The following is a 21,614-nucleotide window of genomic DNA, read 5'->3' on the forward strand; positions in this document are numbered from 1 at the left end:
GACCACAGGCCAGGGACTGCTGGGTTAGGTAGCAGGGGAGTGCTGCCATTATGGGTGGGGGTGAAGGACTTCCCTGTTAATCCGGATCCACTCCCCTCCTTCACCCACCCTAATGCCAATGGGCAACATTACTGGCAGACTTGTGTAAGGGGCTGACCCACGGAAGAGCTAGAACACCAGGCGCAAAGAGGGGAGAATCAGTGGAAATACAGGGCAGGAGCCTTACTCTGCCGACTTCCAAAAGTGCCCAGGGTGCGAAAGGCGACGGTTCCGCTTTGGCAGTTTCTCCAGCATCTCCATGAGTTTGGTGAAGGTGGGTCTCTCCTCTTGTTCATACGCCCAGCAGAAGAGAAGGATGTCCTGCAGCACGCACAAAACAGAGAATGAAACAGCGGCGTCAGCCCTCTCCACACACTTTACTGGGACTGCACATACCCAGATAGAGACCGGCCGAGACAATGCCCTGGATCCCAGAACCCGCGTGCTTTGGGGAACTTTGCATCTGCTCCCTATCTCTATCATGGGCTGAAACAAATTCCCCACTGCCCACAAGGTCCCAAACTTTGAGGAAGATCTTGACGTGAATTCTGTAGCTTGGGCCTCATATTCTTGCAAAGAAGGGTGGGGGGGGACAGTGGAGTTCACTCAAAGGAGCATATGCCACCTCCCAGACCCTGGCTGGGTAAATGCAGGAAGGACGGAGCAGCTGTGTTCCCTCCCTGTCTGGAAGGGGAAGGGATACACCCTGCTTTGTTGCTGGAGCCCTGCAGCTCTCCCCTTTATTCCCCCTACCCACAACCCCTTTCTCCTTCCAGCCAATAAGAGCTGGACGGGGCCCACCAAAAACAGGTCAAGTGGGTCTAAACGTGGCTGCTGTGGAGTGACATGAGGCGCTCCTTCCCCTCCAGGGACTGCGTGAGCCTCCACCACCCTGGCAGTCTCTTCTGGCTGAGACACAAGGAAGAGAAGTTAGATCCTGGCACACAACACCACCCGCATTTTCTTTGGCCCACGGGCCACCCCCGCAAAGGTGATTTGGGGAGACGCTAGAGTGGTTCCTGGCTGAGTCACAATGGGAGCACCTCCCCCACCCACCTCACCACACTGCCACCTCACGTACCGATATCTCTTTGCCCATGCCGATCTGGCTGAGGTTGGGCTTCATCCCTCTTCCCACTTGCCATATTATTGCCTCTGCCGGTTGCGTCTTGAAAGGCCACTCCCGTGCATGCAGCTCATACCAGATGGTGCTGTTAGGAGACAGTCGCACTGGGCGTTAGAATGACCTAGACACCAAAGATGCAGCAGAGGGTAACTCTGAACATTGGAGCCAGGCCGCATTCTCTCCCTGCCCATCAGCACTGATCGAATATGCCCTGCCAGGGGTAGTCCTTCTTCAGCATCCAAGGTAGACCTCTCAGAGAAGGCATGTTCTCACACCACCGCTACCCCCTCCTATGTAGATAGCACCTTGTACCCAGGGATCTCAAAGCATCCCACAAAGGTGGGTATTAATGCCATTTCAGAGATGGGGAAACTGAGGCACAGAAGCTAGTGACTTGACCAAAGTCGCTGGCAAACTCTGAATGAAAACCCAGCTCTCCTGACTGCCAGCCCCAGGTTCCAATACACTGCCTCCCCTTTGCTAGGGATTCTCGGCACAGTCTCACCTTGACCTGCAGGAATTTTACATGTGAATGTAACTCTCATTAACAGTAAAAGGCACCTTTGCCATTCCCGCCCCCGCCTACACTCTTTCTAGCACATATTGGGCCAGATCTTCAACTGGTGTAAAACTGGTGCAGCTGCATTGATTTTGATGGGGCTACATCCATTTACACCCGCTAAGAATCTGGCCCGCCGAGACGAGAATAGGCCTCTTGGATGGGAGGCACAAACAGATTGACTGGTGAGCCTGGTACTTCGAGGGGGAGGCTCCTGCAGTGTTGTAATAGTGGCTGAACCTGCTGCATAGGGAGCAGCTTAATAGCGAATGCAGGGGGTAAATATGCCTTGCAGTGCTCCAGCTGCATCTGGAAGCAAGCGCTGTAGAAACAGGAGGTTTTGCTTTTCCATTCTTTCCCCAGTGCTAGATCAAGAGCCCCAGAGGCAGATATGTGGTATGTAGACTGTCCGTAATGTAGGGACTGTCTGGACAGTGATGCAAGCTCCCCCACCCCACCTGGGATCTTCATTCCTGACCGGGCAGGACCTCCTGGGATGGAGAGGGTCGGTCAGACTCTCCACCCATTCGCTACTTGGCCACTCCAGACAATGAGCCAAGCCCCATGTACTCTGCTGTGAGCTGCACCTGACTTCTGCGTCGCTCTGGTGCAGCCCACTGAACATTCTGCAGGAGCTTCATTTCCAGCTGACAGCTGAGCTGGTCGACGTGGCCCTGGATAGCACAGGCAGCACCGTTAATTTTGTACGTCGTGTCATTTGCTGTGCACCGCCCCAGCACGAGGGGGTTTCAATGTGCCACAGGCGGTGTGTCTTGATGGAACTGAACTGTGTTGTCGGGGGGGAAGCTGAAGATCTTGGCAGCTGAGCCGGGGCCAGCCGGGTCTTTCGGCACCTGGGAGGTGGTCTGAGATTGCAGAAGAGACCCGTGTTGGTAGCATCTGCACAGGTGATCATCAGTTTACAGTGTTAACATTTAAAACGGGTCCCTATGGTTTCAGAGTCAACAAGCCCCTGAGACGGGGTCGGCTGGGTCAGGGGGACCACACCTCATTGGCTGATAGTGGGCTCATGATTTATAAGGTTTTCTGCACAACTATGAGGGTTGCAAACCCATTTTATTAAATGCAAGCTTAGGGCTCAAATCCGGACGTCTGGCACAGCTGAGCTAAGGACAAAGGTGTTTAAAGCCACTTGTGTGCAGCCCCGTCCCCATGGCCTCCATCCATGGTAGAGGGCAATGTTCTTCCCTGACTCCCCAGCCCCACAACTGTGGAGGGAGAGGAGTTTTGAGCCACCTCCCTCAGCTTTGCAAGAAACATCAATCTTCTGCTTCAAAAGCGCTCCGAGGCGGACAGCCCTGTCCATGGGCATTGTTCTGCTTCACATTTATAATACTCACCACCAAGACATGACTTGAGGGGGAGAAGAAAAAAAAAAAAAGAAGATTGTCCATGACAGCAGCAATCGCGGTGCCATGCAAAATAGGTTGAAGGGGAGGAAAGGAATACAGCCTCGCGCGCTTCATCTTTCAGGTATTAATTGAAAACCAGAAATCCATCAAGTCAAAGGGGAAATGCACCTTGACAGGGTAATGAGAGACGTCCTGAAAAGCATCAGCCAGCGTGAAAGGAAGATCTAAGTCTCCCTGGACATCAACTCCCCTCCTCCCTTCCCCCCCATGACCCCACTGAGATTTCTTCTCTTGCTCACAATAGAACTGGATCTGAAAACTGGAGCTGGGGGCACAGTTACAAAGTTGTGAAGTATCCAGAAGGCAGACAATTAGGCTGGGCTCCTACCTCACCAGCACAGATGTCTCCTGCTCCCTAGATGGAACTAGTGGGAGAGGAGGGCATAAAACAGCTTCTCTCCCCATAGCCAGCCGCCTACACTTCTCACTGCTGCTCTAGGACCAGAGACAGCCTCCAACATCACTTCCAAGAGGAGATGCATTCAACAGCTAGCTCGCCTTCACCCAGCTGTCTGCTCCCTGCTCCCTTGACAACCAGGCTTATTATCGGGTGTCTGGAGAACGGGACTTTATGAAAAAGTAAATGTTCATGCATTTAAGTGGACTCTTGGGATTAATCGGAAGGTTTCTTGGGGAATTTTTGTCTGTACTGTGTTAGTATTGCTGGCCTTTGGGCCCCCAAATGGGTTTGTTTTGAAATAATGTGCTTGAGAAAGGAATATTTCACCGGCTGCACACAGAGTGCTTTTGTAAGTAGGGTTCTCTTGTTTCCGCATCTACTGAACTTTCGCTTCATTTCTTTTTTGTTTGTTTGTTTGTTTTTGTTACGATAAAACTGATTGAGAACCAAAGCCCAGCAGCACCAACAACAAATGCCAGGAGCTCTCTTCACATTCACTATGTTCAAGGCACAAATGTCTAAAAGGGGACTTGGGGATGAGGCAGGTCTCACTGCAGCTTTTTAGCGTGCCAGTCACCAACCTGGGCACCAGGCCTAAATTCCCTTCTGGCATAAACCGGGGCAGCTCAGAGCCTTTGGCCCCGGGTCCATCCACCATGGCTCGGTCCTTTCCTCGCATACTGGACTAGTAACGTTAGGGGCTTCCTCTTTGAAGACAGTGGTGGTAGCCTGGAAGTGCCATTCTCATCAGTGACAGTCATTGGAGCAGAGGGGAGGCAAGATCAGACCCCAAGTTTGGAACTCTTGATGGTTTATAGCTGAAAGGATCCATGGGCTGTGAATAATATAAATACAAACCGTTCTAAAGTTGCCTTGAGTGACAAGTCTGCATCTTTACAAAATGGGGGGGGGTAGACATTTTATAAAATATTTCTTGCTCCAGAACTATGCCTGTCTTGGGGTTCAGGGGAGCAGGTCCAGCTGGCAGTATCCAATAATTTAGAGACAATTTTGTCCACTGGACTGGATACAGCACAATTAGAGGAAGGGGTGCTGTCTGCCGATGGTATTTGTAAGTTGCCCGTCACTGCGGTATGTTAAGTGCAATGGTATCTAAGGCCTCAATCTTGGGAAGTGTCCATTAATTTTGGATGCCTGTTTTCAGGTGCTAAATCTGACATGCTAGATCCTGGTTTTCAGAGGTGCTGAGCACTTGCAGCCCCTATCAAGGTCAACAGGAGCTACTGGTGTTCCATGCTGCTGAAAAAATGAGTCCTGGTCATATCAAATTGGGCACCCAACATGTGAACCTCCCACCCAAAAAAAGAAATTAGTGTGCCTAAGAGGCTTATACTCCCAACGGAATGGGAACCTGAAACATTACTGTGGGTATTTGGAGTATTTCTAATGAGTTCTCATACCTGAACTATTTCTTGCGTTAATCTGCTTGATAAACGTGTATTGTCTGAGATGAAGGGAAAATAAAAAGCTTTGTACGTATAAATATAGTCATATGTTCCCTTTCCTAGGCTCAGGCAATGCAGGTTAGATAGGGGGATAAGAGTGTTTTGAAAGGCTGAGTCTAACAGCACCGTCTCACAGGCAGCTGTACTCCTTCCAGCTCAGCTGAGAGTCACTACTGATGGTCAGCGATTCAATGCAAAGCAGTTTTTAGATCCAAAGATTGCAGCTGTCCATCTCCTGAATGCGAAGAGGATGAGGCTTCCAGAGAGAATTTTCAGAGGGCCCACTCTGAAAACTCATTTTCCAGAGTTTACTTTTCAATTCTAGACCACATCCTGCAGTCGCCTCCGTTATTTTGATGGCTGCAACCAGCTTTAATTAATTTGTTTTTCTAAGCATGATTTTCCCTTGCCCAGATCCGTGTAGGGTTATTCCGTAACTATCAGACCAGACGTATAACATTAATTACTGCAGTGGAGCTGAAGGCATCTCTTAGCTTTTTGACACTTAAACATTGCTAAATTGATTGATTCCATTCCTTATTTTTCCTCCTCCTTAATGTAGAACATCTGTGAAGCAAAGTCTTAATCACCTGGACATTCGGTGTTTCTCCATAAAACTTTTTCTATGCCAGAATCTTTTCCTAGGGACTAGAGCCTAGATCCCACTGCAGACACTTTGAATCATAGAATATCAGGGTTGGAAAGGACCTCAGGAGATCATCTAGTCCAACCCCATGCTTAAAGCAAGACCAATCCCCAGACAGATTTTTACCCCAGTTCCCTAAATGGCCCCCTCAAGGATTGAACTCATAACCCTAGGTTTAGCAGGCCAATGCTCAAACCACTGAGCTATCCCTCCCCTATAGGGTCAGCCAACCAGCAAGACCATCCCTGCTTAGAGGAATGAACCAGAGGCACTGAAGTAGCAGAGCCATGCCTAGACTACCCTGCTCCCTAAGGCTTAGCAGAAAGGGGCCATGCAGGCTTTCCCTATACCCTGGTAATTCTCAGTGCCCCAGGAGCCGGATCTCCTCAGGCCACCCATAACTCCAGAAGAACCAGAACACCAGCCAAATCTGGGGGCAAAGCCACAGTGATGTCAGTTGTTATAGTGCCACTGAAATCAATGACCCGAGCTGACGATCTGCCCACTGATGCTTACCAAAAGGAGAAGAACTAGTGCGGTCCTGCAGTGCGCTGGGGAAAGAGACCAAAAGGGGGCAGAAGGGCAATGCTGCCTTATCAAGTCCTATGCCTATTACCCTTTGCTGCCATTTTTAGTCCCAGCGAGAGGGCACGATTTGGTCCCAAATTCCATCCGGAAAAGAATCTGTGAACCAGAGCCTCAGCCGGTGGAAACTGGCAAATCTCCACTAAAATCAATTCCCAGCAGCTGAGAGGATATTACGAACCAGGAAGAACAAAACCACCGAAAACTTTTCAAAGAAATCGACGGCTGCTTTAAACAGGCATAGAGCTCTCAGATAATAACTTTAAGCCTTAAGCAAATGGGTTTTGCTTAGTTTGATAAGATCCCTTAATTGCTTCTTTTTTTTTTTTTAAAATGCTGAAGTTACACCAGAAACTGGTTTAATTCCTGCATTTTTTAATGGAAATATCTCATCAGATAACAGCGTCGCATAAACTAATCACTATATGCTGCAGTCGGTAAGGTGTCCATCAATACGGCACAAAGGAAAATTAATCCACCGGATAAAACCGATAGTCCGATGTCTGCCTCAAGGAAGATTTTGATCAGGGAAATGGTTGAGCCACTTTTACAAAGGATATTTTCTATTAGATAGTGTGAATGATTAATGGCGCACTAGATGCTCTAACTGGAAGAAAAATTCACCATTTACTCTACTGCCTGTCATTTAACAGCCCCTCCCCTACTGTCCGCAGTTTTCGAGCACAATTCTAATAATGTTTAAGTAGTTCTAGATTATCTAGCATGGAGATCAAGGTCCTTAGAGAATTCAGAGTATAGAACTCTTCTCGTTTCTCCTACCCACCGCGTCACATGCAGTCAGCCGGGCTCTCTAAAATGTTTCACCTATGTTCAGGTTATGAAGTATTTATAGGGGAAAGATGGGTCTGAACCCAAAACCCGAGAGCTGAAGGTGGATCTAGTTTTCTGGAGTTGGCCCCAGTAACAAAGTGGAAGTCCTGAAGTCAAATGGGATCTTGCCCCAAGCTGGGGGATGGCTTTTGGACTATGGTTTCGATTCAGTCCATTGGAGACAAGGGTCAACTCTGGAATTTGGCTCTTCTAAACGATGCAACACTCCATCATTTAGAAGAAAGGGTTAAGTTGAGGTCTGTCCCCAGTTTAGTCTGGTCAGTGAGATTTCTCCAGCATTCCCTATAGCAGCATTTAGCATGGAGACAATCTCATCCCCCCACGCAACACGGGGAATGGCGCTTAAAGTGGGGAAAGGCCGCAAGGGTCGCAGACCCGGCAGACAAATATTTAAATATTTTTTAAAAATCAAGCTGGGTTGCTGATGGGTGCGCTTTAACCACTCTCTTACTAAATTTGGGGCTCCCAGTTTATGACAGCCCCCACTTTTTTCAAACTAGTTTAAGCATTGGCAGGAAGAAGAGAGAAAGAATCCTTCGGGCTGGCCAAGACCCCAGGATGTGGGGCAGCCAGCTGGCAGATGCTATATGACCTATAGGCTGCAGCAGTCACTTCCTTTATCTCCTCTGTGCCTTCTTCAACATAGAGATGATGGCCAATGGATCCATACAGTTAATGGATTGAACCAGCCATCCTGGATTGGCCTGGTCCAGCCACTTCCCTGGCCTTTCCACAAACCCCTAACACATATGTACTGGGCTGGTAGGAACGTGGCTCTGTAGCACAAAGAATACTGCAGGCTTTGTTGCATTCCACAGGCTTTCTATAGGCAAGAAGGTGCCCTCCCAGCAAGGAATCCACACACACACACACACACACACACACACACCCTACTCCCACCTGGAACGGACTCCCCCCTGTTCGGACTGTTCCACAAACCAAAAATCTGCCTGGGAGACCAAGAGAGTAACTTAACTCCTGCTGCAACAACATGGATTCCTTCAGTTCCATTTCACTTCCCTCCCGTCTTTCCCACCTGCTTTGCAGCAGCACCAGAATGCAGCAACACTGTGCTAGCCCATGGGCTCACCCCCAACCACAAACTCCTCCCCACAGCCAAATATTAGCTTGGGCCCACAACTGGACTCACCCAAGTGCAAAAACGTCGGAGGGCTTGGAGAAGGGCAGCTTGTCCTCCTCCGTGTCAGGCGAGAGCTGGCGGATGATTTCCGGGGCCAGGTGGCACAGCCAGCCGTTCTGGATCCGCAGCTTATTCTCCCTCCTGAGGAGACAGGAAGACGATAGCGAGAGCGTCACTGAGCTGCCACTCAACCATACCTCCTACGAGGGTCCCTACCATGAGGTGACAACCTGGGGTAGCAACTGGCTAAGGCTGCACGCCCTCACTGCGACTGTTCAGTCCAGAGGCAAACTGGGTTTACCTCACTGGGTCAATAAAGTGGTTATTCTAGGGTAGCACCTGTGTTCTAACTCCTCTAAATAAATCACAAGTAGAAACAAAATGAGTGACCTCACTTTTGTCCCATGTGCATGTTTGGCCATCTCACAAAACAACTATACAACAGGGCACAGGTGGACTCTGTTCGTGGAAGCCCAGGACTCACACGGGGTGGTAGAAATGGAGCGATGTAGCTCCATTGGGATTGAGATTAGTCAGGAGCGTCGTGTGAAGAAACCTTGTGTAGCGCCTGCCCTAGAGTCTCGCAATGCTATGAGTTCTTTACACAAGCGACCGTCTCAGAAATCCACTCCAGCAAAAGATAAAACTTTATCCAGTAATAAACTGTATTTGGAATTAGTGCCGCTGGAGTCAATCCAGGTAGGATCAGGTCCTAAAACAGAACAAAGCGGCTAGGGATAAACGGACAAAGGGCTAAATTCTGATCTGGTATGCTGGTGCAATTCTGGAGTCACTCCGCTGACTTCAGCAAAGGGCTTGCAAACGTACACTGCTCTAACAGAGAAGACTTTGCCCGGCAAATGACAGCCTGTGTGAAAGAAAAGACACCCTGGAATTTCAGGCCGTCATTACAGCAATGCCTGATATATACATAATATAATACTTTGCAGGAGTGGGTGGGTGAGGTTCTGTGGCCTGTGATGTGCAGGAGGTCAGACTAGAGGATCATGATAGGCCCTTCTGGCCTTTAAGTCTAGGAGTCTATGACAGGAAATATGTCAGAGACACACACAAAAGCAATCCTAGCAAGTGGCTTCCTCATTGACTCAAACCATTTTGTACAGAACAATATAAGCAATGCAACTGAACCGCAGAAAAGCCCTTTTCATGCATTTGCTACAGCGCGACAAGACACCATATTACAAAAGGGAAATCGTCAGGAAATCTAAATAGAGCAGAAAGGTCCAGATGGGCGTGTGAACTAGCAACTCAAGGAAAAAAAGTCATATTATATCTGCAAGTTGGGAGGAGGAGTTTTTGAGGAGAGCTATTCCAGTGTTGTTAGCAACAGCGGGCTAACATTTTCATTATTGAGTAGGGGAGCTAGACAGACAATGGCCATTCATTGAATGGGAGTTGCATGGTAAATCTCGGAGCTGGCTTTGAAAAGCTCACCCTATATTTTTATTACCAATAGCTTTGCGGACATATATATGTGGGTGAGGGTCCATGGATACGCACAGTCATCCAGTAATGCAATGCCAAATTTAATTAGAGGCCACTTTGCCCCTCGTTTTCACAAACATTATTCTTGAATAGATTTTTTTAACACTGCGGTGCACAGCCCTTCAGCTGCATTTCACTGACCCGATGGCTTGAGCTTTGCCCATTCAGCATCTTGGGGAAATAATAAAATCAGTCAATGAATCAATCAATCAATAATAATGATGATGCTTTGTGCTCGCACAGCGCTCTCAGAGCACTGTATAAATAGGTGGGGGAACATTATTATCTCCATTCCATCAGGGTGAAAGACCAGCCTTGTTAGTGCACATTGTGGCCGGTGCTGCAGAAGAGGACCTATAACACTGGTGCAACACAAATAATAAGTAAAGGTAATAACAGTAAAGTAACGTGCCCAAGGTCACCCAGCGGGGCAGTGCTGGGAACAGAACGCGGGTCTCTTAAACGCCTGGCGGCTGTCTCACCCACTGAACCACATCAGTTCACGCAAGGCCTAATTCATGACCACTGAGATTCACTAGGTCTCCAATGTCTCCTCTCCAGCAATAACCTTTATGTCACCGGCTGGCCTGAAAGGACACTTCGTAATCTATGCTGGCACCAGGAGCGAACACTGACCCTGCCTGGCACTTAGAACATTAACATTCATCACTCACGTCCCAGCAAGGGCACAGCCTAGGACCCAGAGCTCAACCTTTTCCTTCCCTAGAGTCCTGTTTATGAAAAACAGATGCCATATTACACTGAGCAATAATCCCTAGGGAAGCCATCACTGACAGCAATTAAACAACTGTTAGTTAATGAAGTGAACTCAGGTCAGCATTAGCAAGCAGCGGGACTTGCACAAAGTACCGATTGCCTGCTCTGTAACTGTCTCAAGGAAGTCAGGTGTGTGGCCTAGGAGCTCGGCAATAGCATGTTGAGTCACCTGGGTCGTCTAAAGTGACATGGCCGGGGGGCGGGTGTCATGAGTTCAGCTCCTTTGTCACTTTGCTGGCCAGTGTTGGGAGCATCAGGTGGGAGTTTGAATAGGTGAGACTCAGAACCTTGGGACAAAGGCGAGATTTATGTCACTGCTCCAAGACCGCCTTCTAATTGCAGAAGGGGAACTGGAGACAGCCTCAGTGCTCTCTTCTAGGAGCTAGGATGCTGTAGTGTCGGCTGGTCGGTCAGATGAAAGGACCTCAGATGCTCCAGCTGGAGTGCCAGGGTTGTGGGAGGAGTAGCCAGCCTGGCATAAAGCTAGATTTCATCTCAGAGCAGAAAATAAAACGCAGAAATAATAAAGCTGGACTCAGATTTCAGAGTAGCAGCCGTGTTAGTCTGTATCTGCAAAAAGAAGAACAGGAGTACTTGTGGCACCTTAGAGACTAACAAATTTATTAGAGCATAAGCTTTCGTGGACTACAGCCCACTTCTTCGGATGCAACTATATATAAATAATAAAGCTGGACTGACATTTTCACCAGTAAATAGTGATTTTCCTCCCTTCCTTCTCGCAGGATGCTAAAGGAAACATTTTCAAAGAAGCCTCCTAAACCATAATCAAATCCCACCTATGGCCCATCTCCATCTGCCTCATGCACACCGTCCAGTCTAAAGCGTCATTTGACCCCTATAATTAACAATGAAAGCAGAAGTGTCCTGCTCCATACACTGATCTCCATCCAAGGCGATGCCCTCTGTGCTTTCTACCACAAGCGGTCACCATATACATGTTTTCACCTGGATTACTGTTGACTGTAGGACAGTTGGGTAAGGGAATCTGTCTTGCTCGGTGTTTTATAAAGGGAGACCCCACAGAATCAACTCCAAGTGCCTCCTAACTCACCCATGCATCTGCCTTCCACATTTCTGCATTACCCCTGGCCAGCCCCTAATTCTTACATCTCTGCCTGCCCCCCAATCAAGCTGCATGCGCTAGATTTCCACCCCTGAGTCCCAAGGCTACACACAAATCACACACGTCCTCCCCTGCAAGCACCCAGCCAGGGTCATTTGTAATTGGCTCCCCAAACATTAGCCCATCCTCACTCTAATTCCACTTCTCACATCCTGCTTCATTAAAACTAGCTGCCCCAGTAAATGTATTTGCCAATCTCTTTGGTGACATGACTATTAATCCTGAGCCCTCGCCAGCACATTTTTAATCCTGCTCCCCACCTCATCTACCAGTCACTCCCTTTATCTCCTCAAGCTCCTGGCTAATCAATGTACATATATTACGATCCTTTAGCAAATGGATGATACCAGCATGCCAGGTAGGTTTCCTCCTCCTTTCACCTGCCAGGCTGGAGCTCAGGAGGTATCAGTCACACGGGCACTGCTCTCCACTTGAACCTGCTCCCCAAGCCACACTGGAGCTGCTCAACAAAGCTGTCTCCTCAGCCAAGCCGTGTCCATAAGGGGACGTATTCTCCCCCTCAGCATGACACCTGGCCCAGCCAGTCAGCAGCCCAGATACAAGGCCCTTCAGTTTTGGTTTTCACTGATTTTTTCCAAAAAAATTCTTGGGTTATAAAAAAAAGCCATTATTCATGTTTTTACCGATTTTCACCCTAAATTTTGGGAGTGTCGACTCCCTGGACCCAGCTCCCTGTTCTGGAAGGAGATCTGGCGGCTCATGAACTGCCATCTCTCCTTCTGGAGAGGGGGGCCAGGGCCAGACCCCAGGCGGGTCCCCCTCACAGAGTTTCCACCAGACGGCTCAGCACACCTGTGCAGAGGAGGGGAACTGCTGATCGGTGGCGGCTGCTTCACAGTCAGGGAGCAAGACGAGTGGGAAGCCAGGGCCTAGCAGCTGAGTCTGGCCAACTGCTGTAATGACAGGCCCACAGGGAGCAGGTGGCTTCCTCAGCTGCTACACTGAGACCATAACCAATGAGTACAGCAAACGCTGCACCCCAAGAGTACTGGGCCCTGCTTCCCTGCTGGGTGCCTCCCACCTGCTGAACCCCAGGAATACTGGGCAGCCCCTCCCCCACCAAGAACCCCGTAAGTACCAGGCATCCCTCGCCTCCCCACCCATTGCCCCCCCATGAGTACCAGGCACCCCTCACCCACTGAGCTCCTCACCCCACTGCCCCATGAACACCCCTCACTTCTCTGCCCACTGCCCCCCATGAGTACCAGACACCCCTCACCCACTGTACCCCTCACCCCATTGCTCCCCATGAGTACCATGCACCCTGGCCTCTGCTCCCCCTTCTGCACCCCACATTTTGTTGCAACAAACCTCGATGCCAACTCTGCCCACATATCTACACCAGCAACACCATCACAGGACCTAACCAGATCAGCTACAACATCACCGGCTCATTCACCTGCACATCCACCAATGTTATATATGCCATCATATGCCAGCAATGACCCTCTGCTATGTACATTGGCCAAACTGGACAGTCACTACGCAAGAGGATAAATGGACACAAGTCAGATATCAGGAATGGCAATATACAAAAACCTGTAGGAGAACACTTCAACCTCCCTGGCCACACAATAGCAGATGTTAAGGTAGCCATCTTACAGCAAAAAAAACTTCAGGACCAGACTCCAAAGAGAAACTGCTGAGATCCACTTCATTTGCAAATTTGACACCATCAGATCAGGATTAAACAAAGACTGTGAATGGCTTTCCAACTACAGAAGCAGTTTCTCCTCCCTTGGTGTTCACACCTCAACTGCTAGCAGAGCATCTCACCCTCCCTGATTGAACTAACCTCGTTCTCTCCATACTGATTTATACCTGCCTCTGGAGATTTCCATTACTTGCATCTGAAGAAGTGAGGTTCTTACCCACGAAAGCTTATGCTCCCAATACTTCTGTTAGTCTTAAAGGTGCCACAGGACCCTCTGTTGCTTTTAACCAAGAGGTAGGTCAATTAGAAACACAACCCTCCCGACACATTGCGTGAAGGGCCGTAACTAAGAGTTCACAACAGCACAAGCAGCTCACAATGCTTAGTAAGTCTCTGCCATCACTCTAGAAACCTGACAGCTCCTCTTCGTCTTGGCTATGGGGAGTGCGCCTTGGCAACCAGGAGCACCAGCAACGCTCAGATGCCTCCATGCTCCAGGAGCTTTCAACTCCCACCAGCAGGCTTTGAGATTCTTTGCTGGCCCTCATGTGCAGCTCTTAATTACAAGTTGCTACCAAGCACCAAGGTCAATTAAAAGGCACCAAGATTCCCCCCGCTACTGAAGTCTGTGCTCACAGCACTTCTCTAATGGTGGGTGAGGGGGAGAGAGACAAGCACCAGTAATAGGGCGTGCACACAGGGCTCTGAAAAGCAAAGCCTTGCAAATACAATGGAGTGGCTTCCTAAATGCGTCCTGCAGCTCAGATTGCAGCAGCTCCCAGGTTTCAGCCATTCCTTTGGTTTTCACCCATGTGATCCCCACCTCTGCTCGTCAGTCCAAAAACTCCAAACAAAGCTCAGTTGAATCCAGGAGATTCCCACAGTTTTGACACAGAACCACGAATCAGCGGAGGTCTGCCTGAAAGTACCAATCGGCTCAAACCATCCAGTTCAGCGATACTCTGGGGTGCCAGGATTCCACTTTGGCCCATTATTAGGATGGGATTCAGCTGGGAAGTTCTGGTATAGATCCATCTCCAAACTTCCCCGAGATCCAGGTGCGTTTGAGTCTGGGGTTTCAGGGTTTACGAGCCTTCCACTGAACTGGCCTGGGCTCGGAGATTGTACTGAGAGCCAAAACTGAGTACATTTGATGCAATTTTGGGCCTCCTGACATAAGTTGTTCCTGGCTTTGTAAATAAGCTGTCCCCCTAGACTCAAATGAACATGTGTTATTGACTTAGAGCCTTGCAAAATCTAGTGATTTAAAAACAAGGTTTTATTACTTTTACATTAAAAGTGAGAGCAGAAGAGCTCGCCAAATTTTGCAAAATCCACTCCCCTCATTCCTAATCACAGATTAGGTCTACTGTGTGCAGCCAAGTATTTAAAGAAAAATAAAACAAATAAAACTCTCTCGAGCTAAGTCTTTAAGTAAGTCTCTCCAGTGCAGATTTTAATGATCACATTAAGCCTATTCATCAGACAAGCATATGCACTTTTGCACATACCTAGATTGCAAATGCATTATGCCTCATGCTCCTGTCAACTCAGGGTGAGTTTTCACTGAACAAAGGTGCGTTCTTTCCTCAAGGTAGCTAACAGGTGGTACCTAATGGGGTAAAATCTTTGTGAAGACCAGGCAGTTTGCTGTTTTCTCACATTTTAGCACATCTAGGTAAACCCTAAGCTCCCCCATAGCCCTTACTTCATCCTGCTGTATCACGTATGAAAACTACAAATTGCCTTGTCTTCACTAGGGTTTTACCTTGCGTCAGTTACCAGGAAGTGAGAAAGAACACACCTTTTTTTCCCTAGTGAAGACAAAACCTCAGTGATTTTCACATGCACTTTGTGCATGGTCTGTGCCAGTGCATCAGGTGTTGTAATCGTTGTTGTCTTGTCCCGCAATCATCAGATCAGGCCATGGAGTTTGAGAATGAATTCGGCAATTCGTCCAGTCTCCTTTGTAAGGGATCAATCCAAGGTGTTCAATCCAAAAAACTTCACTTTCCTTACAATATTGTATTCAAAAGCCTGAGCAGGTATTAGAGCCTGCTCTTGACATGTCTTGCAAAGTGGATATATTTTGGTCCCACCTCTATTGATTTTCATTCCAGCAATGTGACCCATCTGCAATCTGGTAACTGTGGATATTATTTTCCTAGATGTTTTGGTATCAAATCAGAAGAACTTTTATCTTTTGACCATTAATTTCTGCTAATATTTCTCTTGAGAGGGCATCAATATCCTCAACCACTGTCTTTCCAACCTGAGTTTCCAATCTTCCAATTTTGGCCAGGTCATCAGCTACCTCACTCCAGTATACACCAACGTGTGATGGAATCCATTGAAAAGTCAATTTATTGTGTCAGCAGACTTGGGTGAGCAGCCTGCAATGGTCTCTGTATGGACAGACCCTTCTTCCTTGGTGGGACCCTTTGTAAGATGAGGGGCTTCATTTGGTTCATTATGACTCTGTAAAAGGGAAATTATAGAACAAATACTGATGCCTGCATGTGACGGGCAGTACCTGATTCTTCGAGGCCCCCTGCTGGAGGCCCCACAGAATTATCACACCCCACCCCAGGAAAGGAGCAGTGAAGGTAGGTCTTCCAGGCCTGCCTAGAGAGGCTGCGTGGAAGCAGCCAATCCGAGCCCAGCAGGCTCAGATAAAAGGAGCTGCAGGGCCTGAGCAGGTCAGTTCCTGGCTGGGGCCAGAGGAGTCAGGTTGGATGCTCCTTGCTGGCCACAGGAGCTCAAGCGAGAACCAGAAGATGGATTCTGGTGGCGCTGGCATTCAGCAAGGAGGAAGAGGATCTGAGAACTTCAGCCCTGACAGAAGGGTGACGAGAAAGGAGCTACGTGGGGAACGGCCCAGGGAACAGCAGCAGTGAACGGGAGGCAGCAGTATGCAGCTGCTGTTTATAGGGTCCCTGAGTTGGAACCAGGAGTAGTGGGTGGGCCCAGATTCTCCCATTGGCCACTGGCAAAGTGACCTCAGTGCTGAGAAAAGGGACATGTTTCCTTTACAAGCCTGAGCAAAGGGCTGGATTGAAAGGCGTCCAGGAGAGGCTGACGAGAGAAGGCCTGCTCAGGAAGGCGAGGCTGAGTCCACCTTGAGCCTGGGATTGGAAGACTTTTGTTTTGTGTTATTTTGGACCTGACTACACCATCTCACTGTGTGACATGGCTGGAGGGCTGAGCCACTGAAGACCTACCAAGAAAGGTCACCAACCTACAAGGGGCACCTGGAGCCGGGGGGGAAAGTGCTCAGGAGGTGAATGCCCCGTCACACTGCAACGTTAGAGGTGCAAACCTGCTTGCTGTTGAGAATTCCTAGCGAGTTTTCTCGAACGTGTTGGGAAAGGAATGGAATGTTAGAAGCCACCCCAGAACTGGCGGGCAGAGCATACCGACCTGCCAATAGAATCCCTAACAAAATTGCAATTTAAAAAAAAAAAAAAATGCACTAGTAGCATCTGGTCTCTGCTCCTTTCCCAGCTCAAGCAACTGCATTGGGACCACAGCAAACCTCCAAGGCCACCCACAAAGCAGGGCCTGTCTTGTTATTAAAGTTGAGGGCCACTGCAGTGAGTGGAAAAATTCTCTCAGGAAGGCAGAAAAGTCTGCTGCACACGTGTAGGATGAATCCGGCTGAGGCCGTGATGCAAAGTGAAATCAGGTCATCACACCCCTTTCCAGTTTAGAAAACTGCAGGGTCTGATGACTGTAGATCTATGTAATCGGATGTTTTTCATACCTTAGAGAATTAATTCAGAACCAACCTATGGGCTGCATGTTAGTGGTGCCTGCGAGGAGAGACCTGGTGCCTGAACTATATTGAAAGCCCTCTGGGGCAGGGACCTTGCCATCTTATGCAGCTATGTAGCACAAAGCTCACTGTCTCCCTGCTATTCTTCTTTAACATTTATACTGAGACAGTGTATGGAGACCTACCAAGTTGGGGCCCAGCTGTGCCAGGCACTGTTCAAATTTATAGGAAATGACTGTCACTCCCCACAGAGCGGAGCTTATCCTCCATTTCCAGTCCTGCTTGTTTGTCCACCTGCTGTGCACTTGTAATAACCTAGCCTGTAAACTCGTTGGGACCGAGACTGTCTTTTAAACAAGTGTTTGCTCAGGTCAGAGTGCCCCCAGTCCTTCCCTGGAGCCCTTCGGTACAACCACACTGCAAACAACAACTGCAGGGTGGGGAACAGAGAAGTCGGGCAAGGCTCTTTTCAGGCAGTCACTGAACACCAACTGGAAGGACCCTCTCCTACCACAACTCATTAGCATTCCCTGCTCCTTTCGGCTCTGTCAAAACACCACCCTCGGCAACTGAAACCTGCAATTTACTCCGCAGAAAAACAACAACAAATAAACGAGAAGATGCGCGTTGATAGGTGCATTAGCAGAGCCCGCTAAAGGCAAACACAATAGGGCATTCAAACAGCAGCAAGCGCCAGGTGCCGAAGCCCTCTGGCATGCCTGAGTCACGCAGGGAGTGGGGGTGGGCTGCGCTGGCACAGATGTTTGCAAAGCCACGTCGCAGACACTTGAGCTACGCCCACGTTGAGTCACAGGGCACAGTATTGACGTGGTTGTGAGATCAAGCCCATTTTCCCCAGGGAGCAAGTTAGGCTATTCTAGTACCACCTCAGGGAATGTACAAGTGGCCATATCTTGAGGGCAAATGTCCCGGTAAGTCCTGGAAGGCAGATAGGTTTGTCACCCTGCGCCTTCAGAAAGGGCATGGAATTCAAACCGTTTTGGATATTACTCCCTTGTTCTGTGGGAGGGCCTCAGAGGAATGAAGAAGTATTTCATCTCCATAGGATCTGCTCTGAAGATCTGGCCCATCCTTGGAGGCTTTGTTGTCCACTCTTCTGGTATGAAGTCACCCAGCCCTAACGAAAACAGGACGCTTGGGATCTTGGGAGAGCTGCCTCAGCCTTTCCTTCTCCCAGGATGATGCCCTGAGTATATTGTGTGTAGGTCTTTCAGCTGATGTCTTTAGAAGTGAAGGCCTTGTCTCTGCTCTGCATGGGCATTAAAAATCCCACAGTGCAGAAAAGCAGGTTTGTTCTGTTGACCTGGCTGAAACTTCCCTCCATCCCTTCTTACTGCTTAGCTGCATCCCTGCCTTGACAGGCAGAGCGAGCTTATGAAGTGCTTTGAGAGCCTTTGGGAAGAAAGACACTGTGTAAATGGTCCTAGATTCATCTATCAGTGCAATATTAACTTCTTCACCTGTTGTCCGGTCGCCGCCAACAGGGTCAAACATCCTCAGTTTGTGTTTGTGTGCGGTACCTCCAGATCCCAGGAGGAGGTGTACACACTGGTTGTCACCCTAATTCTGGGCACTCTTTTAACATACCCAGTGTTCTAAGGCATCAGCCTCCCAGGCAAAGGATGGAAGAACACCTAGTGCGAAGGTCTAAGGGATGGACTGCATTGGGGTCAGGAGCTATCTAAAAAGAATAAGACAAAGCATCAATCAGAACAAGCCAATGTGTGGAGGATCAGTTCTGTAATGACCCCTTGTAATCATAGCAGGATTTGAACTTGGAATCTTTGGTCTGAGGACATAGATCACCACTACTTCAGCCTAATGAGAAAGCCCATTAGCAGGTAGCTGTAGTAAGTTGTTATCTTCTAGTGGCACAGCCACTAAAGTGGGACAGGAAACACCATTGGCCAGTGTATCACATTTGCAGATACTGTGTGGAAAGTGCCAAAACAGAGGTACTCCTAGGACTTTTAAAGCTTTGGGAAATGTTTGTGCTAAAAATTGGCAATGATCTAATTATGCGAGTCGTAAGAAAAACGCTCATCGCACAGTTAACCACTTAACTGGACAATGGATACACTGGCAAGAGGGGTGGAGGATAGAAATAGGTGGCCCATTATCTCTTTCTTTAATCCTCTGACTTTGACACACTATAATTAAAAAACGATTAAAATATACCATTTATCTCACAGGTGGCTTTGCAATAAAGCAATAATTAACCGCAACAAATCTCTACAATACTGAAGGTTTGTTTTTTTTAAATATAGGAAGAATTTTTAAAAAATGAAACAAGTTAAATCTAAATTAGGAGGCACCTGAAGTGGAGTTTGCCTTCAGCTGTTCTTATCTTAACTGATGGCAGCATAGACTGGTCTAGAGCTGATCATCGATAGAGGAGCAAGAGATCAGGGGAGGAAGAATTTGGAAGTGACTTTGTTCTACGCTCTTCTGGCCTAGGCGAAGGGAACAGCTTCTGCAGCAGCACTGCAGTCCTGTTTGGACTGGCGCTTCTCATCAGAGAAGAGATCATCTGCAGGGACAGACTGCAGCAGCTGCACATCAGGTGCATAAATAAAATAGCCGAAGCCACTTCTCTGGGAACACAATGCTAAGGGGGAGAGTGCAGAGAACCGTTACCTCTGGGAGCGATAATGGATGAACACCTGTCCATTGTAACATGAGTTGTCCTCTTCTGAAGGTAACACTGAAGCCACCGAGGGATCCCCCCCGCGCAACATTCTGGCCCAAAATTCCAGTTGCTCTACTATAACTCATGGTTTCCAGTCTCAAAACCAGCAAAGCAATCCAACTGCCAGAGCAAGGAGACTAAACCCTTCTCCTGGAGGCAGCCTGAAATCATTCCAAACCCAGAGTCGCACATCCTCGGTTCTAGGACGTGGCTGATCCAGACAGAAATGTCCCCAGTGCAGCATCAGACAGCATGCAAAAATATTCCTGCTCCAGAATTAGTGCCGCATTTCCCAAGGCTCTGGCTAAGAAAGGAACAGCAGGGAGGAGTCTGATCACTTGATTCCATATAGGAACCGTAGTGGGACAGAACAGGTAAATCGCTGCAGCACATGGATTCTTGGCTGGGTGAGGCAGGATACCGACCGCGGGCTAGTGGAACTGAGCTGAGGACGTTCCCCAATCCCCGCTCCCACCCCTGACTCATTGTACGGCCATGGACAAGTCATAGCTTCTCTGCTTCAATAGCCCACATGTGAAATGGGGAGGATACGACTTCCCCCACAAGGGGGCTGTGCAAATCATTGATTTTTGGTTCACTGGCAGGTTTTTTTTTTAAATGAAGGTTCTTTTGGGGGTGAAAATGAGATTTTGGGGGAATTTTTATTGAATCAAAAATTTGGAAAAAATGTAGTTTTGGGTTGAACAAAACCTTTAGCATTTTTAACCTTTTTCATGAAAGCAAAGGAGGAGGTGGTGTTGGCACCCGAATAACCTTCAGCTCAGTGTGTGGGACACTCGGGAGAGCAGGGACCTGAACCCAGGTGTCCACCTTCCAGGTGAGTGTCGCTGGGCTCAAGTTATAAGGGACAGGGGTGGGGGGCACCACCACCTCCTGTCTTGTGAATGGTGACAAGCCAAAGTCCCTTGTGAATCTAGGCCCGGCCAAAATTATTCAGTAAATTTGACCCAAAACTGCATTTCTCAGCAACTAAATTATTTGTCTAAAGAATGTCCCCCAGTTCTAGTTGTGAGGACTGGTTGATTAACAGGCTTTAAAGATAAGTATTATCAACACATCATCAACAGGTGACACGATATCCCTATGAAATGCCCTCCAGCACAGCACCAAGATCACAGGGAAGCCCATTTCACACAGTTCTGAACTGAAACTGTAAACTGGACCGTTTGCTCAAAACGGGGCCCACATTCAGTCCACAGACCTATGAGCTCTGGGCTGCGATCTGAGTTGGTATCTAGACTTGAATTCTGAGTGAGCGCCCACCTGCTTTGGGGTTTAACTACAAATCTGCCTAGACTCGGGGATGAAGAAGCCCTTTCCTCCCGTTGGCACATCACTACCGAAAGAAAAAGCAGGTCAGAGCGCGTCACAATGCCTTCTGCCCCAGGAAAAATTCTGGGTCAAAATCATCCCCTCTGTAGGATGACAGGGAGTTTTAAGCTGCCACTGCATCATCCCATCCAGGGAGCGGTTTGCCTTGCCCTTCCCTCCACCACTCCCTTGGTAACAGGCTGGAGGCACTGACTCAAAAGGCCATTCTTGGTAAGCTGGCAACACCCTCCACTCTGGTTCCCAGAAACCAAACCGTGTCCCTGCAGGGAGAAAGGGGACACAAGGAAGAGGAGGGGAATTCTCTGAGCCAGCCCCATGGCTCCCCCAGGCCCAAGCAAGTCTACAGAGCCACAAACCCACTTCATGGCTGACTCCTGCGTGGGTCCGTGGCCCCTCCTTGGGCCTATCCCATAAGGGATGGTCGGGG

At 48.7% G+C, this 21,614-nt stretch overlaps 1 protein-coding gene across 1 annotated transcript in view; it reads right to left on the reverse strand.

Annotated features, from left to right (window-relative positions):
* Positions 1-222: 222 nt before the first annotated feature.
* The window catches only part of KSR2 (kinase suppressor of ras 2), a 280,870-nt gene continuing 259,478 nt past the window's right edge, over positions 223-21,614 (reverse strand). The window contains exons 17-19 of the mRNA XM_054005981.1: positions 8,257-8,388; positions 1,121-1,250; positions 223-360 (exon numbers count right to left, since the gene is read on the reverse strand). Of these exons, the coding sequence (XP_053861956.1) occupies positions 223-360; positions 1,121-1,250; positions 8,257-8,388 (400 nt within the window). The remainder of the gene's footprint in view (positions 361-1,120; positions 1,251-8,256; positions 8,389-21,614) is intronic.

Source organism: Malaclemys terrapin, chromosome 16 (assembly GCF_027887155.1).
Source record: "Malaclemys terrapin pileata isolate rMalTer1 chromosome 16, rMalTer1.hap1, whole genome shotgun sequence".
In the NCBI taxonomy this organism is placed as follows: domain Eukaryota; kingdom Metazoa; phylum Chordata; order Testudines; family Emydidae; genus Malaclemys; species Malaclemys terrapin.